At 36.7% G+C, this 21,171-nt stretch overlaps 1 protein-coding gene across 37 annotated transcripts in view; it reads left to right on the forward strand.

Moving 5' to 3' along the window:
- CLASP2 (cytoplasmic linker associated protein 2) overlaps window positions 1–21,171 on the forward strand; it is a 194,387-nt gene that overhangs the window by 71,035 nt on the left and 102,181 nt on the right. For 32 of the 37 annotated variants that reach the window (XM_039336918.1, XM_039336919.1, XM_039336920.1 and 29 more), the window contains one exon: window positions 17,362–17,508. In XM_039336918.1, the coding sequence (XP_039192852.1) occupies window positions 17,362–17,508 (147 nt within the window). Of the gene's footprint in view, window positions 1–16,568; window positions 16,948–17,361; window positions 17,509–21,171 lie in introns of those variants that run through there. The other 5 variants (XM_039336943.1, XM_039336946.1, XM_039336956.1 and 2 more) reach the window with 5 other exon arrangements.

The raw sequence follows: 21,171 nt of genomic DNA on the forward strand, positions 1-21,171 counted from the left end.
CTGGATGGACAAGGAGCTTTTTTATATAATACATTTTTTTGGAAAATGTATTGTATTAAATTACTTGGAAAATTCCTGCAAATTCTAACTAAGATCTGGAGCTATAGATGATAAATCCCACTAGCTTCCAGCTTCTTATCCATAACTTCTGCTTCATTTTTAAATAGGTAAACTTCACATTGCAGAACATCTAACTCTAGTTCCGTAACTACATCTCATTCTTTCAAATTAAATCACATGTGTTAGAAGCCAGTTAAAAAGTGTGTCATAAGAAAAGGACTGAATTGTACAAATTAATGGCTCCTGCTGGCTAAAATAACAAAAATGCAGTTCTTAAAATTGTTATCAGTATATTGCACTGGCTCTTTGACCTGGCCAAGTCATGTTTAATAAATTCACCAAAGAAAGAAAATATATATATATCTGAAGAAGAACGAGACACAGTAGACCACTATATATACCTTGGCCAACGGATCACAGTGAAAGGTGATACAGTAAAGGAAAATGAATGGCATGTTAAACATGGCTGGCAGACATTCGGCCCCTTGAAGAGAAAAGTTTTTGATCAACAAAAAGGTTGGGCTCAGTTATGATCATAAGTTGAGGACTATTTGTATAATACATATCCACTTAAACTTGACTGAAGCCCATTGTTTATTTTAGTTGGGGAAATGAATCCTTACAGTAGCCTAGTTTATTTTTTTCTTCATGACTGGTTTTGATTTACATTCTTAATGTAAGAATTTTTTTCTGAATGTATTTTAATCCATTTTTGTATGCATTATTATCATTAAGTCATATTTTATTTTACATTTCTAAAAATGTTTATGTTAAACGACTTAGATTAAATAATTATATTCTAGCTCCTAAGATATTGTCCCAGAAACAATAAAATGTGCTATTTTCATGCTCAGGTAGGCATGGGTCAGATCAGATATTGGATTATTCTTCTGCCCTTTTTTGCACCACTTATTTCCAAAGTTAAGAAATCCCAGTGTCATTATGTTTTAAAAAGCATGGGAGAGGTTGAAGCAAAATGTTGATATTTGAATCCTTGGTTTGATTTAGACTTACAACCAAGTTGAGATTAGCAACCAACTTTTCTAATTGTTTACAGATTTCTCTACCCTAGTTTCTACTCTGATCAGTCTCACAGAAGGCTAGTCAATGAATCAGGATACTGTATTTCAGTTTTAGGGTTTATTGAAAATACCTGAACAGATGAAATTTTCCCTTTTTTATTGATTAGTACTTATATTAGTGAAAGCTGCTATGCTGCCTTATAAGCCTGTAGAACAGTACTACGTCATTTGGTGCTAAAATCAAGAGACAGTGCAAAACATATGATGTTGTAAATGCAGTTTAGAACCGCTTACTTTATTTATCTACTTTTAAAAAAAATATTTACTGTGAATTGCTTTTTATTTCTGTTTCAATGCCTTCTCTCCTTCCCTAAACTTTTAGACTTTTTCCAAGAACTCTGTAAACACTTCAAAGGGAAGGGAGATTAAGGTATCAAAAACATAAGAAAATCATTTTTTTTAATCTGAAGCAGGATGCTGTTTGATTTATAACATTGTTCTTGTTCCTGATGCACAAACCATAGATCATGAATCACTGCAAAGTTGTTACTGGAAACTAATAAATTAGTTTCAAGAAATAAATCAAGAAATAAATTATCTTGATTCCTTAGAACTTTCCCCTGAAAATACTCAAGGATGATAATGTTTCCAAAGAAACTTAACTTTGTAGTTGTTGAGGAAATGGTGAAAAATTGGCTACTGAGAATTCTAAAAGAAAAGAATTATCTTGATCATTTTGATCAGGATTCAGAGCTGGACATGGGATGAAAACAGTATTGATTACTATTATGAATGACCTTTGATGGGGCCTTGATAGTGAAATATGCCTGTCTTGATCCTATTTGATATCTTAGCAGCATTTTATATCATCGACCATGGAGTATTTTGGATCAGAAAGAGGATCCTTCTACAAGGGTTAGAAGCTGTGGAAAATATTGCATTGTGGAGAATTTTATAATGTTCTGTAATTAAACATAATTGCTACATTGTCTACAATATTCAACTACACAGTAGGCCTTTCTATAAAACCCAAGCCCCTGCTATAGATTTTATTATGATGTCGTTTTTAAAACTTTATTCAGTTTTCTAAGTTCTATTGTCCTCATTTAAAGTCTATTTTGACTTATTGGAATATATTGCTTAAAAAATTCTTCTGGGTTTGAACAAAATCATATTTAGCAAAATATGACCTAATCCTGAACTAGAGATATGTGCAAAACAATCCCTGTATTCTATTTCCAGTGTGTCTATTTTAGACAAGATATGCAAGATTTCCTACTTCTCTTCCCTTTTTTCTTCATAACTAATTTGCTCATCTTATTCTGAAAGATATAGTGATTATTAATGTTTTGTTTGTTTGTTTGTCTGACGTAGTGTACCACCCCTAGTTCTTTGGTGTTCCGGTATATTATGTGTACTGCAAGTAAATAAATAAATACATTATAAATAAATAAACAAACATAGAATAAAGGCTATATAAAGTCATTTTACCTTCATGAGGTTTTTTTTTTTCTTAGATTTCACGCACTGTTTAAATCTCACTTTATGTTAAGAGTCTATTCCATATTTGTAGGATATAAAAGTTAATGCGACTGAAGAAAGCTTACAATAGCTTGCTTGATGTAGTGTATTCATGAATAATTTAACATTCTCAAATAATTAAGTATAAACAATACTATATAGAATATCCTTTTATTAAAGTTTTTATAAATGAGTGATTGATTTTATTGATAAATGGGTTGTTCATCACCTAGTACTAGAAAATAGTTTACTGACGTAAAAATGCTTTCATTTTTATGATTTCTCAGGTCATCAAAACTTAAACATTGCTAAACCTATAAATTAAAAAAATGTTGTTCTAAACAAGAAAGTCTTGTCTGTCAAAAATGGCCCTCTTGCTGTTTCAAAATACTTGTGTTAAAGGTTTGATGCTTTTTCATAAGGCAATGGTTAACCAAGAAATTATTTTGTGTGCATCTTTAGTAGACTCATTGAATTCATTATTAACTCATGTTTTAATGTCAGTATTGTAAATCTAAAGTGTACCTAAATGTGGATTAAAACTGATTAATGAACATGTCCTCACACTTTTAAAATGATGTTATATTTGGCTCTGCTTAACAATTTATAAGAATTGGGCCAAAAAGAGTTAAATGGTGTTTAAATTTACCAATAATAATAATAATAATAAGAAAACTGAGTTTTCTTCCTCAGTTCAGACCAGTTTTTTTTTTTTACAAATACTGTACTGTGGTCTCATTCAAAAGAGATGCTAAATTTAAAATTGCTTTTCTAATTGATGGTGTGAGAATTAGTTATTTCTATGTATATTTAACCTTTGTACAATTAGTTAAAAGATAGCTGGTCATTTGCATTCTTTTAGAGAGTTGTTGAGGCTGTTTGGAGGCTTATGTGTGTCCTCAGGGTCACCTGAGTAGTGTAAATGTGTGTAGAGCCAAATGGCCTCAACCACTCTCTAAAACAGGTGTCAAACTCAATTTCATTGAGGGCTGCATCAGCATTATGGTTGCTGGGCCAGATGGGTATGACTGGGTGGTCACAGCCGGGTCACTGCAATTAGATAGGCGTGACTGGGTGGGCATGGGCTTGACATCACTCGGTGAAGCTGACTCGGCATGGCCAGATGGGCGTGGCCGGGTAGGTGCAGCTGGCCCAGCTCTGCTGACTTGGGATGGCACAGTCGGCTAACTCAGCTTGGTTACAACTCGGTGCCTCACAAGCTCTTCACTTCTCCAAACTGCTGGCAGCCAAAGTGTGTGCATGCTCACATACCGCATTCCATGTTTGGGGACTTTTATCAGCTCAGATGTGGATAAAAGACGCCAAGCTTGAAATGGTGTGTGTATGCGTGTGTGCAGCATGCCAAAGTTCTTGAATTACAAAGATCTCTGGAGAGAAGAGGGGGTAGCGGGGAGCTGCGTTGAGGGAAGGCTGCCCCAACAAACCAGTATCCTTCTCTAAAGCTTTCCCAAATAGAAAACAAGGGTCTATGAACTCCATCTTTTACCAATAACTCTCCTACATCCAAGAAGCCCAGAAATAGAGCTCAAAATCTCTGAAGTATCCATCCAAAATTTAGCTTTTGCAGGTAATCCTAGTTAAATGGCAGAAGAGGGGATGCAAGCTGCGAGGGCACATCCGAAGAAAGCAGCCTCCACTTTGGGAAGCCCAGTCATCGTCAGATGGCGGCATCAGAGGCTGCAGGGGAGATACATCTGGAGAGCAAGGTGCAGCCTCCATATTGGCCACTTCTACCTCTCCAAACCCCCCGGGTGGTGGGAGGAAAGAGCCAAAAAGGACCCCCAGCCCAGCCTCCTTTTCCTGAGCGGGCACCCAGTCAGGCTTACCTTCTCAAGGTTGCTTCTGCTATGCTCACTCTCCTTGGCCAGGTTACTTATGGCATGTGCGGGAGGACAGTGGGAAGGGATGAGGCTCGCAGACTCCGAGGTGGCTGCTTTGCCCAGCAGACTGCGACAGCGGCTTCCCCTCCAGGCCCATGAGCTTCCCAGGCTGGAGGGGGGTGGGGTGGAGGGGCTCCTGCTGGATGGGGCTGCTGCCAGTGCCACCACCGCAGAGGCAAAGCAGGTGGAGGGGCAGATGGGGCCTGGCTATGGGACTGTGATGTATGCGAGTATGTGGCGGGTGGATCCCTGCTCATATCCAGCTGCCCATTGCTGCTGGCCAATGAGTGGCTGAGGGACCATCAAGCTGCAGCTACTGCTGGGCACTGCCAGCTCCACATGCTCGCTGCCTCGTGTTCACATTCCCACAGTGGCCCTGCATTTCAGATCTAAACACTGGCCGGATTTGGCTTGTGGATCTTCAGTTTGACATATCTGTTCTAAAATAATGCAAATGACCAACTGTCTGCAAGGAATATACATTTGTCCATCATCCAATCAGAGCTGAAGAAGCTTTTTGGATGAGAAGCAAAATGTTTTCAAAGAAAAAACAAGTCCAGTTGCTCCCTGAAAAAGCACCTTTGGGACAACCATGACCTAGATCAGGGCTTTTCAACCAGTGGTACGCATATCACCAGTGGTACATTGACACCTGGCAGGTGGTACATGGCCCAGCCCAGCCAACTGTAGTGAGGGAGGGAACAAGCCAAAGTGGCACAGCTCAGGACTTGCCATGGGAGAGTCCTTGGGAGCTCCAGAGCTGCTGGGGCGAGGCAAAGGCCCCAGGATTGGCTCACCTGGAAGAGAAAGGAAGGGAGCGGAGACAGGAGAGGCTATAAAAGGAGGCAGTTTGGGTGCGAGAGGGAGAGGAAAAAAGACCCCAGAGAAAGAGGCAGCAGAAGAAGCGGTGAGAAAGGAAGACAGAAAGGAAAGGATTTGGGGGAGATATGTGTGAGTGAGAATGGGAGGGATTTTGGAGGGATGTGTGTGTGAGTGAGAATGGGGGGGATTTTGGAGGGACGTATGAATCAGAATGGGAATTCAGACAGACATGTGCGTGAAATTGGGAGGGATTTCGGAGGGACGTGTGAGTGAGAATGGGAAAGATTTTGGAGGGACGTGTGAATGAGAAAGAGAAAAGGCTTTTTGTGAGAGAAGCAGTGAGGAGAAAAGGAGAGGAGAAGGAAGGAGATGGGAATGAGAAAGAGAGAGGGAGGGAGCCTAACCCTAACCCCCTCCATTGGAGACCCATGGATCCCTGCAACAGCCTCCCCACCTGAGTGACATAGAGCTGTCCACACACCCCAACTCCCCCCCACAATGCTGATGTGTCCCTCAATGAAATCAAGTTTGATACCCCTGATATAAAAGGGAAAGGGAGAGAGGAGAGGATATAAAAGGAGAAGGGAAGAGAGAGAAGAGGATATAAAAGTAGGAGGGAAAGAGGAGAGGATATAAAAGGAGAAGGGAGAGAAATTTGTTAAAAGAGTTTTGCCCCATTTTACAACTTTTCTTGCCACATTTATTAAGTGAATCACTGCAATTGTTAAATTAGTAACACGGTGGTTAAGTGAATCTGGTTTCCCCGTTGACTTTGTCAAAAGGTTGCAAAAGGGGATCACATGACTCTGGGACACTGACCATCATAAATATGAATCAGTTGCCAAGCATCTGAATGTAAATCACATGACCCTGGGGATGCTGCAATGGTCATAAGTGTGAAAAATGGTCAAAAGTAACTTTGTTCAGTGCCTTTGTAACTTTGAACAGTAACTAAGCGAAGAGTTATAAGTTGAGGACTACCTGTACTTTATCACTTTTTCCCTTTTTTTTATCAAGTTTTTGATACCTTGCTAGGTGACTGGTGGTACTCCAATATTGCCATATCCTAAAAGTGGTTCAATCGGTGAAAAGGTTGAAAAGCCCTGACCTAAATGACTGAGAATCTCCATAGACATACAAACAGTTTCTTTCCTGTTAATTATTACAAAACGGGGGAGGATTCCAAAGGATGGGTAAGTGGTTTGGAAATAAACAAATCCCAAAGATGTGAAACTGATTCACTTGTCAATGTTGAGGTCACCTGACTTTCCACTTAGCAACCGCTTTGCTTTGTGACAGAGCACTTTGTAATCATTTAACAAGGACTACCTGTACTTTGCTTTCAATGTTTCCAAGTCTTATTCAATGTTACTTTCCAAAAGTGCACAATGTCCTAATTGGCACAATAATGTTGATTTTAACTTCTTGAGTTGTAATGAGAACCAGTGTGATCTAATGGTTAAGACTTCTAGTCCCACTTTAGGTATGAAAGTTGGCTGGGTGACTTTGGGCCAATTATTCTCTCTCAGCCCAACCCATCTCACAGGGTTTTTGTTGTGAGGAAAATAAAAAGAGGAAAGAATATTTAGGTATGTTAGCTGCTTTGAGTTATTTATAAAAATAATAAAAGCAGATTATAAATCCCCACCTGTTATTTTTTTTCATATTAATAATTCATGTGATGTGGGTTGTACTAAGAGTAAATGACTGGCCCAAAGTCACCCAGCAGGCTTTCAGATTTAAGGGAGAACTAGAACTTTCTCTGTGTGTGTTTCTAATACAGTACCTTAACCACTACACCAAACTAGCTCTCATGTAGGGTTGTTTGAGGTAGAATATTTCTCAGTTATCTTTGTTACACCATTAATAAATGTACTGTTGAAAATTGTAATTGTTAATCTAGTATAGTGTATATATTCCTTGACTTATGATCACAATTGAGCCTAAAATTTATGTTGCTAAGCAAAATAATTATTACGTTTTGCCCCATTTTACAATATTTCCTGCCACAGTTGTTCAGTGAATCATTGCAGTTAAGTTAGTAACACAGTTGTTATGTGAATCTAGCTTCCCTATTGACTTTGGTTGTCAGAAAGTGGCAAAAAGTGATCATATTGCCTAGGACACTGCAACTGTCATAAATATGAGCCTGTTGCCAAGCATCCAAATTCTAATCATGTCACCATGGGGAAGATGCAACTGTCATAAGTGTGAAAAATAGTCTTAAGTCACTTTTTTTCAGTGCTGTTATGATTTTAAACAGTCACTAAGTGAATGGTTGTAAGTCAACAACTATCTGTAATGAAATATGAATCAGGGTTTTGGAATGTTCTGTGGATACCTGGAGGTTTATGAAGATTTTTTGCTGTTTCATGAATGGGGGGGGGGGGCGGCAGGAGTTTCACTGGAAGTTAGCTAATTTTTCTCTCACAAGATCTTTGGCTTTTGATGGGGATTTCAGGATTCTTAAAAAAAAACAATTTCACAGCCTGAAAAAGACTGTTACTTATGTTTCCACTTTCTTCTATGGAGATTTAGTTTAAGCCAGAGGTCCCCAACCCCCGGTCCGTGGACTGGCACCAGGCCACAGCATACCAGTAACTGGGCCACGCAAACAAATGAAGCCCCATCCGCTGGATGCAGGCAGCACACGAAATCATGCCCCCTCTGGTCCAGGGAAAATTCTTTCTCCATAGAACCAGTCCTTGGTGCCCAAAAGAGTGGGGGCCTCTGGTTTAAACTCTATTATATGCTTATACTTCGTAGCAATTTAAAATGTGAACTAAAAAGCATGTGAACTCTAAGAGAAATTTATTTAAATTCAGTATTCTTTTTTAAAACATTTTAAACAACTTTTGCATTATATAAAATGAACTGAATTATAGATTTAATCTAGAAAGTGCACCTTTTGATAATTTATTTTGAAAGTTAAACTTTATAAGTCTTTTCTTACAACTTGCATCAAGCTTAGAATCATAATTGTTACTTTTAAAATCCCATTAACTGCTTTGCTCAGACTATCTTATTTAATTTGGCCGTGTGTCAGGTATTTTAAATATTATGTATGAATATTTATGTGAAAACAGGTATTATTTGGGATATCAGAATATGATGTTCAAAAGATTAATTACATTAAGCAAATGGTTCTGTTTTTTAAAATGCATTTATTTATCTTTTACCTAAAATTCCTAAATCAGATAAGTTGTGAAATTTGGACATATTTGTAAAACGAATGCTTTATATAGATAAATGATTGGAAACTATTTATTGCATTTGAAAATTGACTTGTAGAAGAGGTTGTGATAGTGGTGACTTCAAAGAAATAGTGCTTATCTAAAATTAAAAATATGGCTTTCTAATAAGTATCAGAGCTGAATTAAAACACTGCCATGTGTTTTTCAGGCATTTTTAAGTAATAATTAATAGAATCATGTAGAGAAATCATGTTTTGTTTCAAACTTGGAATAGTCCTTTTCATTTTGGTTGGAAAGAAAACAAAAACCTCTATAGACAATTAGATCTTCTGTGTTCCAGCATGACAAACTTTGTTTTGAATGTTTCAATCATGGAATATAATTGGAACTTATAATGATCCCTTTGCTCCATTGCTCTTAATAACAAAAGTTAACAGAAGTCAATAGTCCATGCCTCCCAGTAGCCAGCTTGCAGAAGGATTGAAAAATAGGTGATCTAAAACATTTTTAACATAAAAATTCTTAGTAATGTGTTGTTCAATTCCTATGTGCTATTGAGTTTATGGCATCTAGGTCTTCCCAAGAAAGTCATAATTTTAGTCTTGTAAGTGTAAGCTCTTCCTTCTTAGGGATCAGGAGAATTGGATCATATGAAAACTCTACTGGAAGACTATTCAGTCAAAACAATAAAAATAATAGAGGCAAAAATGGAAAATATAGCCAAAGAACTCCATGATGAGATGCATCAAATTGCAGAGAGGTGAAACAGATAGAAAGTGGATTTTGTGGAACATAGAATGGATACCAGGAATTTACAGTATGAGGGAGATGTGGATAATTTTGCTGTGATGGAGCCACATGTGAAATAATTGCTACTACAGTTTCATGCTACTCCTGAAGAAGTTGAGGAAAATATAAGAAGTAAGATAGTCTGAGTTTTGGCACAATTATTGATTATTTGAGGAAAAAAATATGAATAGTGAAGTAGATAAAGGTTATAGAATAAACTCTTGTTATGGCACAAACTGGGAAGTCCCTAATGGTATTCTAGTCCATTTTGCAAAAAGAATAAAAAATCAAGTCTTTGATTGTCATTTCAAGACTAAATTGTAGATTAATAATGTAGAAATAGTTGTTTTGAAGGAAATTTCCATTAAAATATTGAGAAAAAAAAAAGCATATGCCTTCCTGAGAATTATTCTAAAAAAAAAGGACTATTTTGTTGGGACAAACTAGAAGAGGTTATCTTTACATACTAAGAAAAAAGATTTTAGACTGAATTCCATAGAAAAATTGAAATATTTTCTTCTCAAACTTAAACTGATTATAGACAAGACATAAGAAGCAAGGGCAATGGAGAATAAACTTGATCAAAACCAAAAAGATCAAACAATTCAAAGCCAATTAGTAGATTCTGGATGTCCTACCAAAGATGTTATTTGTATTTCAGTGTTGATGATTGAAGCTCTGTTTAAGCAATGGCAAAGGGACATCTTTAAGTTTATTTAACAAAGAAAAAAAAACAAGAATTAAAGTATAAATTATTATAAGATACCAAAGAAAAAAGAGGTTTGGGTCTTCCAGATTTAAAACAGTATTTTGAGACATGTTGTTTGGTTTGAATGAAAGAAGGAATAAAAGATTATTTGGTTTAGAACAGTGGTTCTCAACCTGTGGGTCGGGACCCCATTTGGGGCCGAACGACCATTTCACGGGAGTCGTCAAACAACACAGTCCGCCATTTTTTCCCCCTTTTCCTTAGCTGTGCTACTCCTTTATTCTATTGGCTTGAATAGAGTCTAATTCTATTGGCTTTCAAAAGTCAATAGGAATTGTCCAGGCTGTCTCTGCCCTGCTGAGCCCACCAAAAGTCCCATTCTGCAAACGGTGCTGCACCAGTTGAGTAGTCCTCGACTTATGACCGGTTGAGTAGTCCTCGACTTATGACTGGTTGGGGGTCGCAGCATTAAAAAGGTTGAGAACCACTGGTTTAGAAGTTTGGACAGCACACCTATCTATGGCAGACATGTCAAACACAAGGCCCATGAAGTGGTTTCATGTGGCCCACGAAGCCATCCTGGAAACAATCAGGGAACGGCCCCTGCTACCTTGGCCCTGGTCCAGACCAGCCGGTAGCCAATGTACAATTTTGTGGTGGCCATCTTGGCACTTTCCCTAGTGGACCGTGCCTTGGCACTTGCCCTGGTCTCACCCCCTTCTGCCAGAGATCCTCAGATCTGTCCCACTCCTGCCCAGGCCCCCACAGGCACCCTTGACGCGAATGATGTAGAACTGGCCATGCCCACCCAGTAGGCCACACCCACTCTATCCACGCCCACCCAGTAGGCCGCACCCACTCTGGCCACACCCGGCCGCCCCCCCCAAGGGCAACCACAATGCTGATGCGGCCCTCAGTGAAATTGAGTTTGACACCCCTGATCTATGGTATGAGAGATGGCAAAGATGGTGAAGTTGACTGCACTAATTATGAACAAGAATGTAAATAGTTTTGTGGTTACTTGGAAACCGCTTCTGGACTTTCTATGTGGAAGAAGAATGAAATTTTAACTTTGGACTTTGATTATTAAGTGGTTTACTGCTATAGAAATCGCTAATAGTTACTATTTAGTATATGTAAAAAGTTGATACGATAACTTTATTAGTTACCTTACTGTACTAAAAAAGTCAGAAGCTACTGCTTTTTCTTTTCTTTTTTCCCCCTTTTCCTCGCTTAATCTTTCTTCTTTTTTCTTTATTTTTATTTGTATTTTATATTAAGAAAAAAACTTTTAATAAAAATATATTTTAAGAAAAAAACATTACCAGTTCATCAAAAGTGCAGAAGCCAAGATTCTTCATATAACCCAGTAATCAGACCAAAACAGATAATCAGCAGAATTGTTTGCGTTATTCCCTCAAGAAAATACACAGAGTACATACATAGCAAAATTTCAATACATCAGCAATTTGCTGAAAGATTTATGTCAGCAGCCATAAAAGCCAGATTCTAAATACCAGTAGTATAAAGATATTTTTGAAAAGATATTGAGGTTAACTACATTTGTCTATTCTGATTCTCCTATATCCCATTGAAATAGATAAGTAAGAATATAAAATTTAATACAAGTTAATGTAAAGAAGAAAAAACAAAAAGAAAAAATAAAAAGTGCAAGAAAATAAAAAATAGAAAATAAATGAAAAATATTTGTTGTTGTTGTTAATTGCGAAGTCGTGTCCGACCCATCGCGACCCCATGGACAACGTTCCTCCAAGTCTTCCTGTCCTCTACCATCTTCTGGAGTCCATTTAAATTCACACCTACTGCTTCAGTGACTCCATCCAGCCATCTCTTCTCTGTCGTCCCCTTCTTCTATTGCCCTCAATCTTTCCCAGCATTAGGCCCTTCTCCAGTGAGTCCTTCCTTCTCATTAGGTGGCCAAAATATTTGAGTTTCAACTTCAGGATCTGGCCTTCTAAAGAGCAGTCAGGGTTGATCTCTTCTAGGACTGAGCGGTTTGAACGCCTTGCAGTCCAAGGGACTCGCAGGAGTCTTCTCCAGCACCATAGTTCAAAGGCCTCAATTCTTTTGCGCTCAGCCTTTCTTATGGTCCAACTTTCACAGCCATACATTGCAACTGGGAAAACCATGGCCTGGACTATACGCACTTTTGTTGGCAGGGTGATGTCTCTGCTTTTTAGAATGCTGTCTAGATTTGCCATAGCTTTCCTCCCAGGAGCAAGCGTCTTTTAATTTCTTGGCTGCAGTCCCCATCTGAGGTGATCTTTGAGCCCAGAAAAATAAAATCTGTCACTACCTCCATTTCTTCCCCATCTATTTGCCAGGAATTGAGAGTGCCGGATGCCATGATTTTGGTTTTCTTAATGTTGAGTTTCAAGCCCACTTTTGCACTCTCCTTCTTCACCCGCATCAAGAGGCTCTTTAGTTCCTCTTCACTTTCTGCCATTAGAGTGGTATCATCTGCATATCTTAGGTTGTTGATATTTCTCCCGGCAATCTTAATTCCAACTTTTGATTCATCTAGCCCTGCCTTTCTCATGATGTGCTCTGCATATAAGTTAAATAGGCAGGGCGACAGTATACAGCCTTGCCGGACTCCTTTTCCAATTTTGAACCAATCAGTGGTTCCGTGTTTGGTTCTCACTGTTGCTTCTTGACCCCCATATAGGTTTCTCAAGAGACAAATGAGATGGTCTGGTACTCCCATCTCTTTAAGAACTTGCCACAATTTGTTGTGATCCACACAATCAAAGGCTTTTGCATAGTCAATGAAGCAGAAGTAGCTGTTTTTCTGGAATTCCCTAGCTTTCTCCATGATCCAGCGTATGTTGGCAATTTGATCTCTAGTTCCTCTGCCTCTTCGAAATCCTGCCTGTACTTCTGGTAGTTCTCGATCCACATACTGCTGGAGTCTAGCTTGTAGGATTTTAAGCATAACTTTACTAGCATGTGAAATGAGTGCAATGGTGCGATAGTTTGAACATTCTTTGGCATTGCCTTTCTTTGGAATTGGAATGTAAACTGACCTTTTCCAATCCTGTGGCCACTGTTGAGTTTTCCAAATTTGCTGGCAAATTGAGTGTAGCACTTTTACTGCATCGTCTTTTAAGATTTTGAATAGCTCAGCTGGAATACTGTCACCTCCACTAGCTTTGTTGTTGCTCAGATTTTCTAAGGCCCATTTCACTTCACATTCTAGGATGTCTGGTTCAAGGTCAGTGACCATCTCATTGTGGTTATCTGGGATGTTAAGCTCATTCTTGTATAGTTCTTCTGTGTAGTTTTGCCATCTCTTCTTAATCTCTTCTGCCTCTGTTAGGTCTCTGCCATTTTGGTCCTTTATCATGCCCATCTTTGCATGAAACGTTCCCTTCATATCTCCAATTTTCTTGAAGAGATCTCTGGTCCTCCCTATTCTGTTGTTTTCTTCTATTTCTTTGCACTGTTCATTTAAGAAGGCATTCTTATCTCTTCTAGCTACTCTCTGGAATTCTGCATTCAATTGGGTGTATCTTTCTCTTTCTCCTTTGCCTTTCGCTTCCCTTCTTTCCTCAGCTATTTGCAAAGCTTCCTCAGACAGCCATTTTGCTTTCTTGCATTTCTTTTTCTTTGGGATGGTTTTAGTTGCTACCTCTTGTACAATGTTGCGAACTTCCATCCATAGTTCTTCAGGCACTCTGTCTATCAGATCTAATTCCTTAAATCTATTTGTCACCTCTACTGTATATTCATCAGGAATATGATTTAGTTCATACCTGAGTGGCCTAGTGCTTTTCCCTACTTTTTTCAATTTAAGCCTAAATTTTGCAACGAGAAGCTCATGATCTGAGCCACAGTCAGCTCCTGGTCTTGTTTTTACTGACTGTATAGAGCTTCTCCATCTTTGGCTGCAGAGCACATAGTCAATCTGATTTCTATGTTGACCATCTGGTGATGTCCATGTGTAGAGCCGTCTCTTGGGTTGTTGGAAAAGAGTGTTTGTTATGACCATCGTATTCTCTTGACAAAATTCTATTAGCCTGTGCCCTGCTTCATTTTGTACTCCAAGGCCAAACTTGCCTGTTATTCCGGTTATCTTTTGGCTTCTTACCTTAGCATTCCAATCCCCCATGATGATAAGGACATCATTTTTAGGTGTTAATTCTATAAGGTGCTCTTGGGCTTCATAGAACCGGTCAATTTCATCCTCTTTAGCACCAGTGGTTGGGGCATAGATTTGGACTACTGTGATATTGAATGGTTTGCCTTGGATTCGAATTGAGATCATTCTGTCATTTTGAGGATTGTATCCCAGTATTGCTTTTCCTATTCTTTTATTGACTATGAAGGCTACTCCATTTCTTCTGAGGGATTCTTGCCCACAGTAGTATACCTGATGGTCATCTGAGTTAAATTCACCCATTCCTGTCCATTTTAGTTCGCTGATTCCTAAGATGTCGATGTTCAGTCTTGTCATCTCTTTTTTGACTATGTCTAGCTTGCCTTGATTCATGGATCTTACATTCCAGGTTCCTATGGAGAAAAAATCTTTAGAGCATCGGACTTTCCTTTCACCACCAGATATATCCACAGCTGAGCGTCCTTTCGGCTTTGGCCCAGTTGCTTCATTCTTTCTGGCGCTACTAGTACTAGCCCTCTGCTCTTCCCCAGTAGCATATTGGACACCTTCCGACCTGAGGGGCTCATCTTCCAGCGTCATATCTTTTTTCCTTTTAGTACTGTCCATGGGGTTTTCATAGCAAAGATACTGGAGTGGTTTGCCATTTCCTTCTCCAGTGGATCACATTTTGTCAGAACTCTCTGCTATAGCCTGTCCGTCTTGGGTGGCCCTGCACGGCATAGCTTATAGCTTCATTGAGTTACGCAAGCCCCTTCGCCATGACAAGGCAGTAATCCATAAAGGGGATGAAAAATATACAAAGGAGTAATTTCTAATATTCTTCATAATAATTATACTGAAAGTACAAATATATTTTAGCTCTTTCTAAAGTTAACATCATACACAACATCACATACTCAAACATATACACACATACCATTTTCACATTTACTTTGCCAATACATCTATATAAAATCCAAGTTCGAATAGCAAATAAAATATCCACAAATACAGTGACATGTAATAGTGAGCAATTCTCTTATAGTCTAAGACGTTGTTGTCTGTTGACCATAGCATCACTTCCATCTATGCTATGAGTTTTCTCCATAGGCATGCCACACCAGATGATGCAGGGACAAATGAGAAAACATATTAAATCAGCCATGTGGGACTTAATGCAATGTGGATAACTTTTAAGGGATGCTAAAAACCTGACTTTTGCATAAGTGGATCATTGAGTCACCTGAGATGCAGGTTCTTAGCTGTTCCTCAGATCATTGTCAGGGATCATTTAAAAGCTTAGGAATAATGCAGACAAAAATATCAATCCTCCATCTTTTTTATCTCTAGTCTCCTGGATGAATTTGTGCTATGTACTAGAAGCAGAATTTGAATCCAAATATGTTTATTATAGAGAAGTATTACAAATAATGACCATAAGTTTTGGTGATTATTTTTACTTAAGGTTAACAAACTAGGTGCTCTTTGTCCTAGAAATCTTAATGCCTCTCATGATTTCTGCATCTTTCTTAGTGAGTGTTTAAAACAATTTCTTGAGAAACTATATAATGTCATTACATAGAACTAAGGGGGCAACCATTTCCATTCAGTGTTATCTTCAGTACATTTTTACTTTTCATTTAATGTGCTTAAAATAATAGGATATTCTACAGAGTTCCTATGTTTTAAGAGTTAAAGTGATCTGAAATGTTGCCTTCCAGTACATATGCAAGGGCAAAGCACAGTTACCATGGAGACTGCTAGAATAATGTGTTTCCTGTCTTCCTCTTGCATTCTGATAGTAACATACTCCTGCATACAAAATGCTTAGAGCCATATACCATTGGATGATTATCTGAAGGATACACTTTTGACATTTTTGGGTATACATTAAAATTGATATCAAGTCCCGTACCAGTAGGAGTATGGTTAAGAGATACTTAATAAGATATGTCAATATTTTTCAAACATTTTTTCAGCAGCACATTTCTAAACCTTCCTTTCTAAATCTAAAGTCATAGTTTTAAACATATTTTGTTGAACATAATAGAATGTTTAGTTTTATTCTAGAAAGATGTGAAATCTAGGGTAAAGCATATAGGAATTACAGGAGTTCCATTGACAGGGTGAAAACCATAACTGAAAAATTTTTCAGGGAAACTCTGTTCGTCTGCACATGCTCTAGGCTTTGTACAGTTCTGTATCAGCCTCGCCCATCTCGTCTGTGATGAAAAACTGTAGGTTGATTTTTCATTTCATTTTGGATCCTGCCAAAAATATTTTTTCTATAATTGAATAGTGAAATGTTGACATGATATGCAGAATACTAAGTTTTTAGAGTAAGGATATAATTTGAAATAAAAAACTAAAGCAACACGGAACAAATTGGAAAGAAGTGTTATAAGCCAGATGATATCTTTCAGTTTTTAAAAATAAAGACCTTTAAAGAAAATTATACTCTATCATGTATCACAAAATAGAGTATGTAAATGTTTGGGCATGGGAATGAGTTTATATGTATGAAGAATTTTTCACCTTTTCATCTAGCAGTGGCTACCAGCAGATGATGTCACCTTGCAGCTGATTGGCTGTTTCAGTACCTAGTGCAGGCAAGAGACAGAAGGATGCCGGCACAAATCTCTGTGGTGAATCTGTGCTGCTTTTTCTCAGTTTTATATGGAATATTTTGATTAATATTGAGATTATTCAACTATACAGCCATGTGAGCATGTGGGAACATCTTAGTGCAAGGGCCGTTGAAGAGCTGACAGAGGAATGAGGCGGCTGATCTGTAAACGGATCTGTGATTGTAAGTGTTAAAATCAGGGTGGAAGGAATGAGCAGGGAGTGTTCGTAGACACGTTGTAGGAGGATGTGTAGCAGAAATGGCAAGTACGACTGGTAGAAAAGCAGTGTTTTTCTTACAGAACTGCTGAATTAAATTGAAAATGTAAATGTTTAATTGGAATTACAGATTGTAAGTGGACAGGAAATATATATCTAATGGATTTTTCCTTGGTTGCCAAAGAATGATAGATTCTATCATTCGCAAGTCCATTATATATATACATTATTTTTTTCTTTTGTTATTTGTAGATTTAAAGAAAAGTGACATTCCTTTTGATTGGATTTTTATATATACTACAGTTGTAAATATTTATTTTAAAAACAAAAAAAATTGGGGTTTTAATGCATGTTTTTCTTTTTAAAAACACCTTTATAGATAAAAGCTTTGATGATGAAGAATCAGTGGATGGAAATAGGCCATCTGCAACTGCCTCAGGTTTCAAGGTTCCTGCACCTAAAAAACCTGGAAATCCTTCAAATACAACAAGAAAGCCAGGATCTGCTGGTGGGCCTAAGGTTGTAGGTAAGGATAAATAATTCAGACGTCAGGATACTTTATTTTGACTTAATGAGAATGATATTGAAGATCTGTAAATAATGTATCATTCATAATTGCAATATTTTTGCAAGTCAAGAAAGTGTAAAATACCTTCAAAAGCTTAGGTCTTTAGATGAAATATAAATGATGAATTTAACATTTTGAATGGATGCTCTAGTTTTCTAATTTTTCGTGACTGGTAAGAAAAGCACACACTTAATTGCTATCATGTTAGAAATCATATGTTATAAAATTATTAAGCATTGATACATTCCCATGTATAGAAAAACTTCAAAATAAATAAAATGATCAACCTTAATAATATACTAGGGAAAGGAAGTGAACCATAGAATAGACTATATGAAGTCTGTCGTAAAGATAGAAACATTGATCATAAACAAGTTTTTTTAAAAAAAAATAGTTTCATGTTTCAGTAAATTATGAGTTGCAGTTATTTTTTTTGTTCTTTTGAAACAGTTGAAAATGTAAAAAATTGACAAAAATAAATATTTCCATTTCCAAATGATTTATTTGACCCAAAAATAATACTTGAATCAAAATGCAGATGTAAATCTCTTATATTTAAAATACATTAATCTACCAGATAAAAATATTTATTTTCTCATCCAGTGTGCTTTTTCAATATAGTTGATAAAGTTGCATCATCATTTGAGTGGGCTATTGCTCAGGATGTTTTCAGGGTAAATCAAGCATTGTAAAATAAGGTAAAAGTGAGTTTATGTTCATTATATAAATATATTATATAAACATAATATATTTTATCTATATCTTGCCTTCTATTTATCTACCTACTAAACCTCAACTATTATTTGTATAAATCTGCAACAGGTATATGTTTAGTCAACATTAGGAAATGTCCTCAAATTTGGCAATATAAGTGGCTTGCCATCTTTATATTATACATATATTTTGCTATTCTGCTGTTTTGGTTTTAGTATACATTTTTGGGATAAACTACATATGACAAAATCAAATTCTTTCCCAGTGAAGCTTCCTATAAATATGTTGATTTACAATTCCTATTATCATTTCTTAGAAAAGTTTGAACAACTGGAAAAAAAGTCTGCATTATCTATGTACATAACTAAATTTTCTCTGTAGGAAAAATAAAATTCTTTTTTCCCTTAAAAATTACTGATAGAAATGTTAATAGTCTAGAGAGCACAAGAAGGTCTAAGGTTGCAAAAGTTGTGAAACTGTTTCTCAAACTTTGCCCATGTCTTTATAGGTTTAGTCTCTAAATAAACAAAATGTATGTTCAAAAGTATGTATATGAGAACTGTTTATTTTCCTGACCTTATTTTCATTATAAGCTATTTTCATGCCATTTTATGTTTATGGCATCAAATTGCCATTGGTAAATATATAGAAGTCTCATGATTGTTTATAATTTTAGCAAAAGATGGACAACTAAATCAACTCATTAGAAATTAAATATAGGAGATGAATGATGTTTGGGCAAGGAAGATTGTAGTTACTATATTATATTGTCACATCTGTATTTTTGATGCAACATCAGGAAATTGTTTTTCCTAAACATTCAGTTTAGAATTTTTCTGAATGTTGTCAAAGAATAAATATGAGATCCTAAGAGTTCTTTTTTCAGTATTTAACTATTTTTAGTCCATTTCATGAACCTGACCCCTATTTATATATAAGAGTAAATAACTGACTTATAGACAGTCCTTAACTTAATAATCACAATTGAGTCCCAAATTTCTGTTGCTAAGCAAGGCAGTTGTTAATGACTTTTGCCCCATTTCATGACATTTCTTGCCTATTTCTTGCCTTGCTTATTAAGCGAATCTGGCTTCCCCATTGATTTTCCTTGTCACAAGGTCATAAAAGATGATCACATGATCCCAGGATACTGCAGTCGTCATAAATACATGTCAGTTGCCAAGCATCCCAATTTTGATCACATGGCTACAGGGATGCTGCAAAGGCCATAAGTATGAAAAAGTCATAAGTCACTTTTTTCAGCACTGCAGTAAATTCAAATGGTCAATAAGCAAATGATTGTAAGTCAAGGATTATTTGTATCTGTCTTCCAAGCCCCCAGAATACTCTCCCACAAATTTATTCCGGGAGATTTTCTTTTCCTCAGGTACAGATTTTTTGATTTTATACAAAAAGCATGGAATCTCCATTCTTCCATTTCATCAATGAAAATATTTTGGGACATCAATAGTTAGCATTTTCAGATAAAACAGTTAACATCTTTACACATTGAATCATTTTCTTTCATAACTTAATTACCATGCTTGTTGCAAAATATGTTTCCTAGTTACATTATACCTAGTTTTGTTCTCCATCTATTTTTGTGGTAGCAGAATGTAAATAAAATTTCCATAATAAAAACAATAGTACATCTGAAGTATCTTTCAAATGTGGAGTAGCTTAATATATTATTTAAACTATATTGTGAGCTTTATAAGGTTGGAAAGTATCTTCATTTTGCAGAAGGTATGCTGAGAAATATAACTGTGTTTAAGAGAGTTGAAATGTGGACTTTCCAACATTTATGTAGTTGGTTTCAAAAATGTCTTATCACCACATGTCCTCTAGTGCAGTGGTCCCCAACCCCTGATCCAAGGACCAGTACCGGGCTGCAGAATGCCAGCAACCAGTCTGCACAAACAAGCAAAGCCCCAAACAAGCAAAACCATTCACTCTCCGGTCTGTGGAAAAACCTTTCTCCATGGACTCAGTCCCTGGTGCCCAAAAGGTTGGGGATCTCTGCTCTAGTGCATTAGATGACAAATATTTTTTGCTATTTTCCACAAAAAAGTATTTTATTGCTAAGTTTATCAGAAATGGCAGTAGGTCTAAAACAGCTTTTTTCATGTGTTCCTCAAGAAGTGGTATCCATGTCATGTAAGACCATTGTTGAAAATTATGTTTATATCACAGTTTACTTAAAAATGTAAGAAACTACATTGAGATGACATATTTTTAAGAATCCTACAGAAAACTAAATCTTTATAAAAATGTTAAAGTTGGCTAGGTAGAAAATTGTATCAATTGCATCAATTTCAGCCATTTAGATTATTGAAGATGCTTTTATTATTTATTAAAGTGTTACAATAAATAAAATAAATCTAGGTTAATAATCTAAAAATTTATAAATTACAAGGAGAACTGTTAATAATTTAGTCTCAGCATGCGGGCTTTACAGAGAAACTTAAGCTATACAATTCATTGCTGAGAAACTTATCTTCTAATTTATTGTGGAAGAAAAAACTAAGAGAAAAATAAAGATAATATGATAGTGAGGATCTAACTTTAGTTGATGCTAAACAAAACCTTTAAAATAGATGCCTGAAGGGAAATTTTAAAGATTGAGTAAGGCTATATGTTGTTTTAGAAGTTTATTTTTTTATTACTAAAAATCTAAGAATTTCTATTAATATTTAGGAATTTCAAAGAGCCAAAGGTTTTGTTCATGTGGAGTGTGTGTGTATTTAGATTTGCCAAGAGTATATTATGCCAAGAGTGTGTGTGTGTGTGTGTGTGTGTGTGTGTGCGCGCGCCTTTATATTATTAATATGCATTTTTTTCAATGCACTTTTTTCCTTCAGTCATTTGGTAATTCTGTTGTAAGAATGGCAAGATAGCGCATTCAAG

Source organism: Crotalus tigris, unplaced genomic scaffold (genome assembly GCF_016545835.1).
Source record: "Crotalus tigris isolate CLP2741 ecotype Arizona unplaced genomic scaffold, ASM1654583v1 scf7180000017666.379230911805:20528666, whole genome shotgun sequence".
Lineage (NCBI taxonomy): Eukaryota > Metazoa > Chordata > Lepidosauria > Squamata > Viperidae > Crotalus > Crotalus tigris.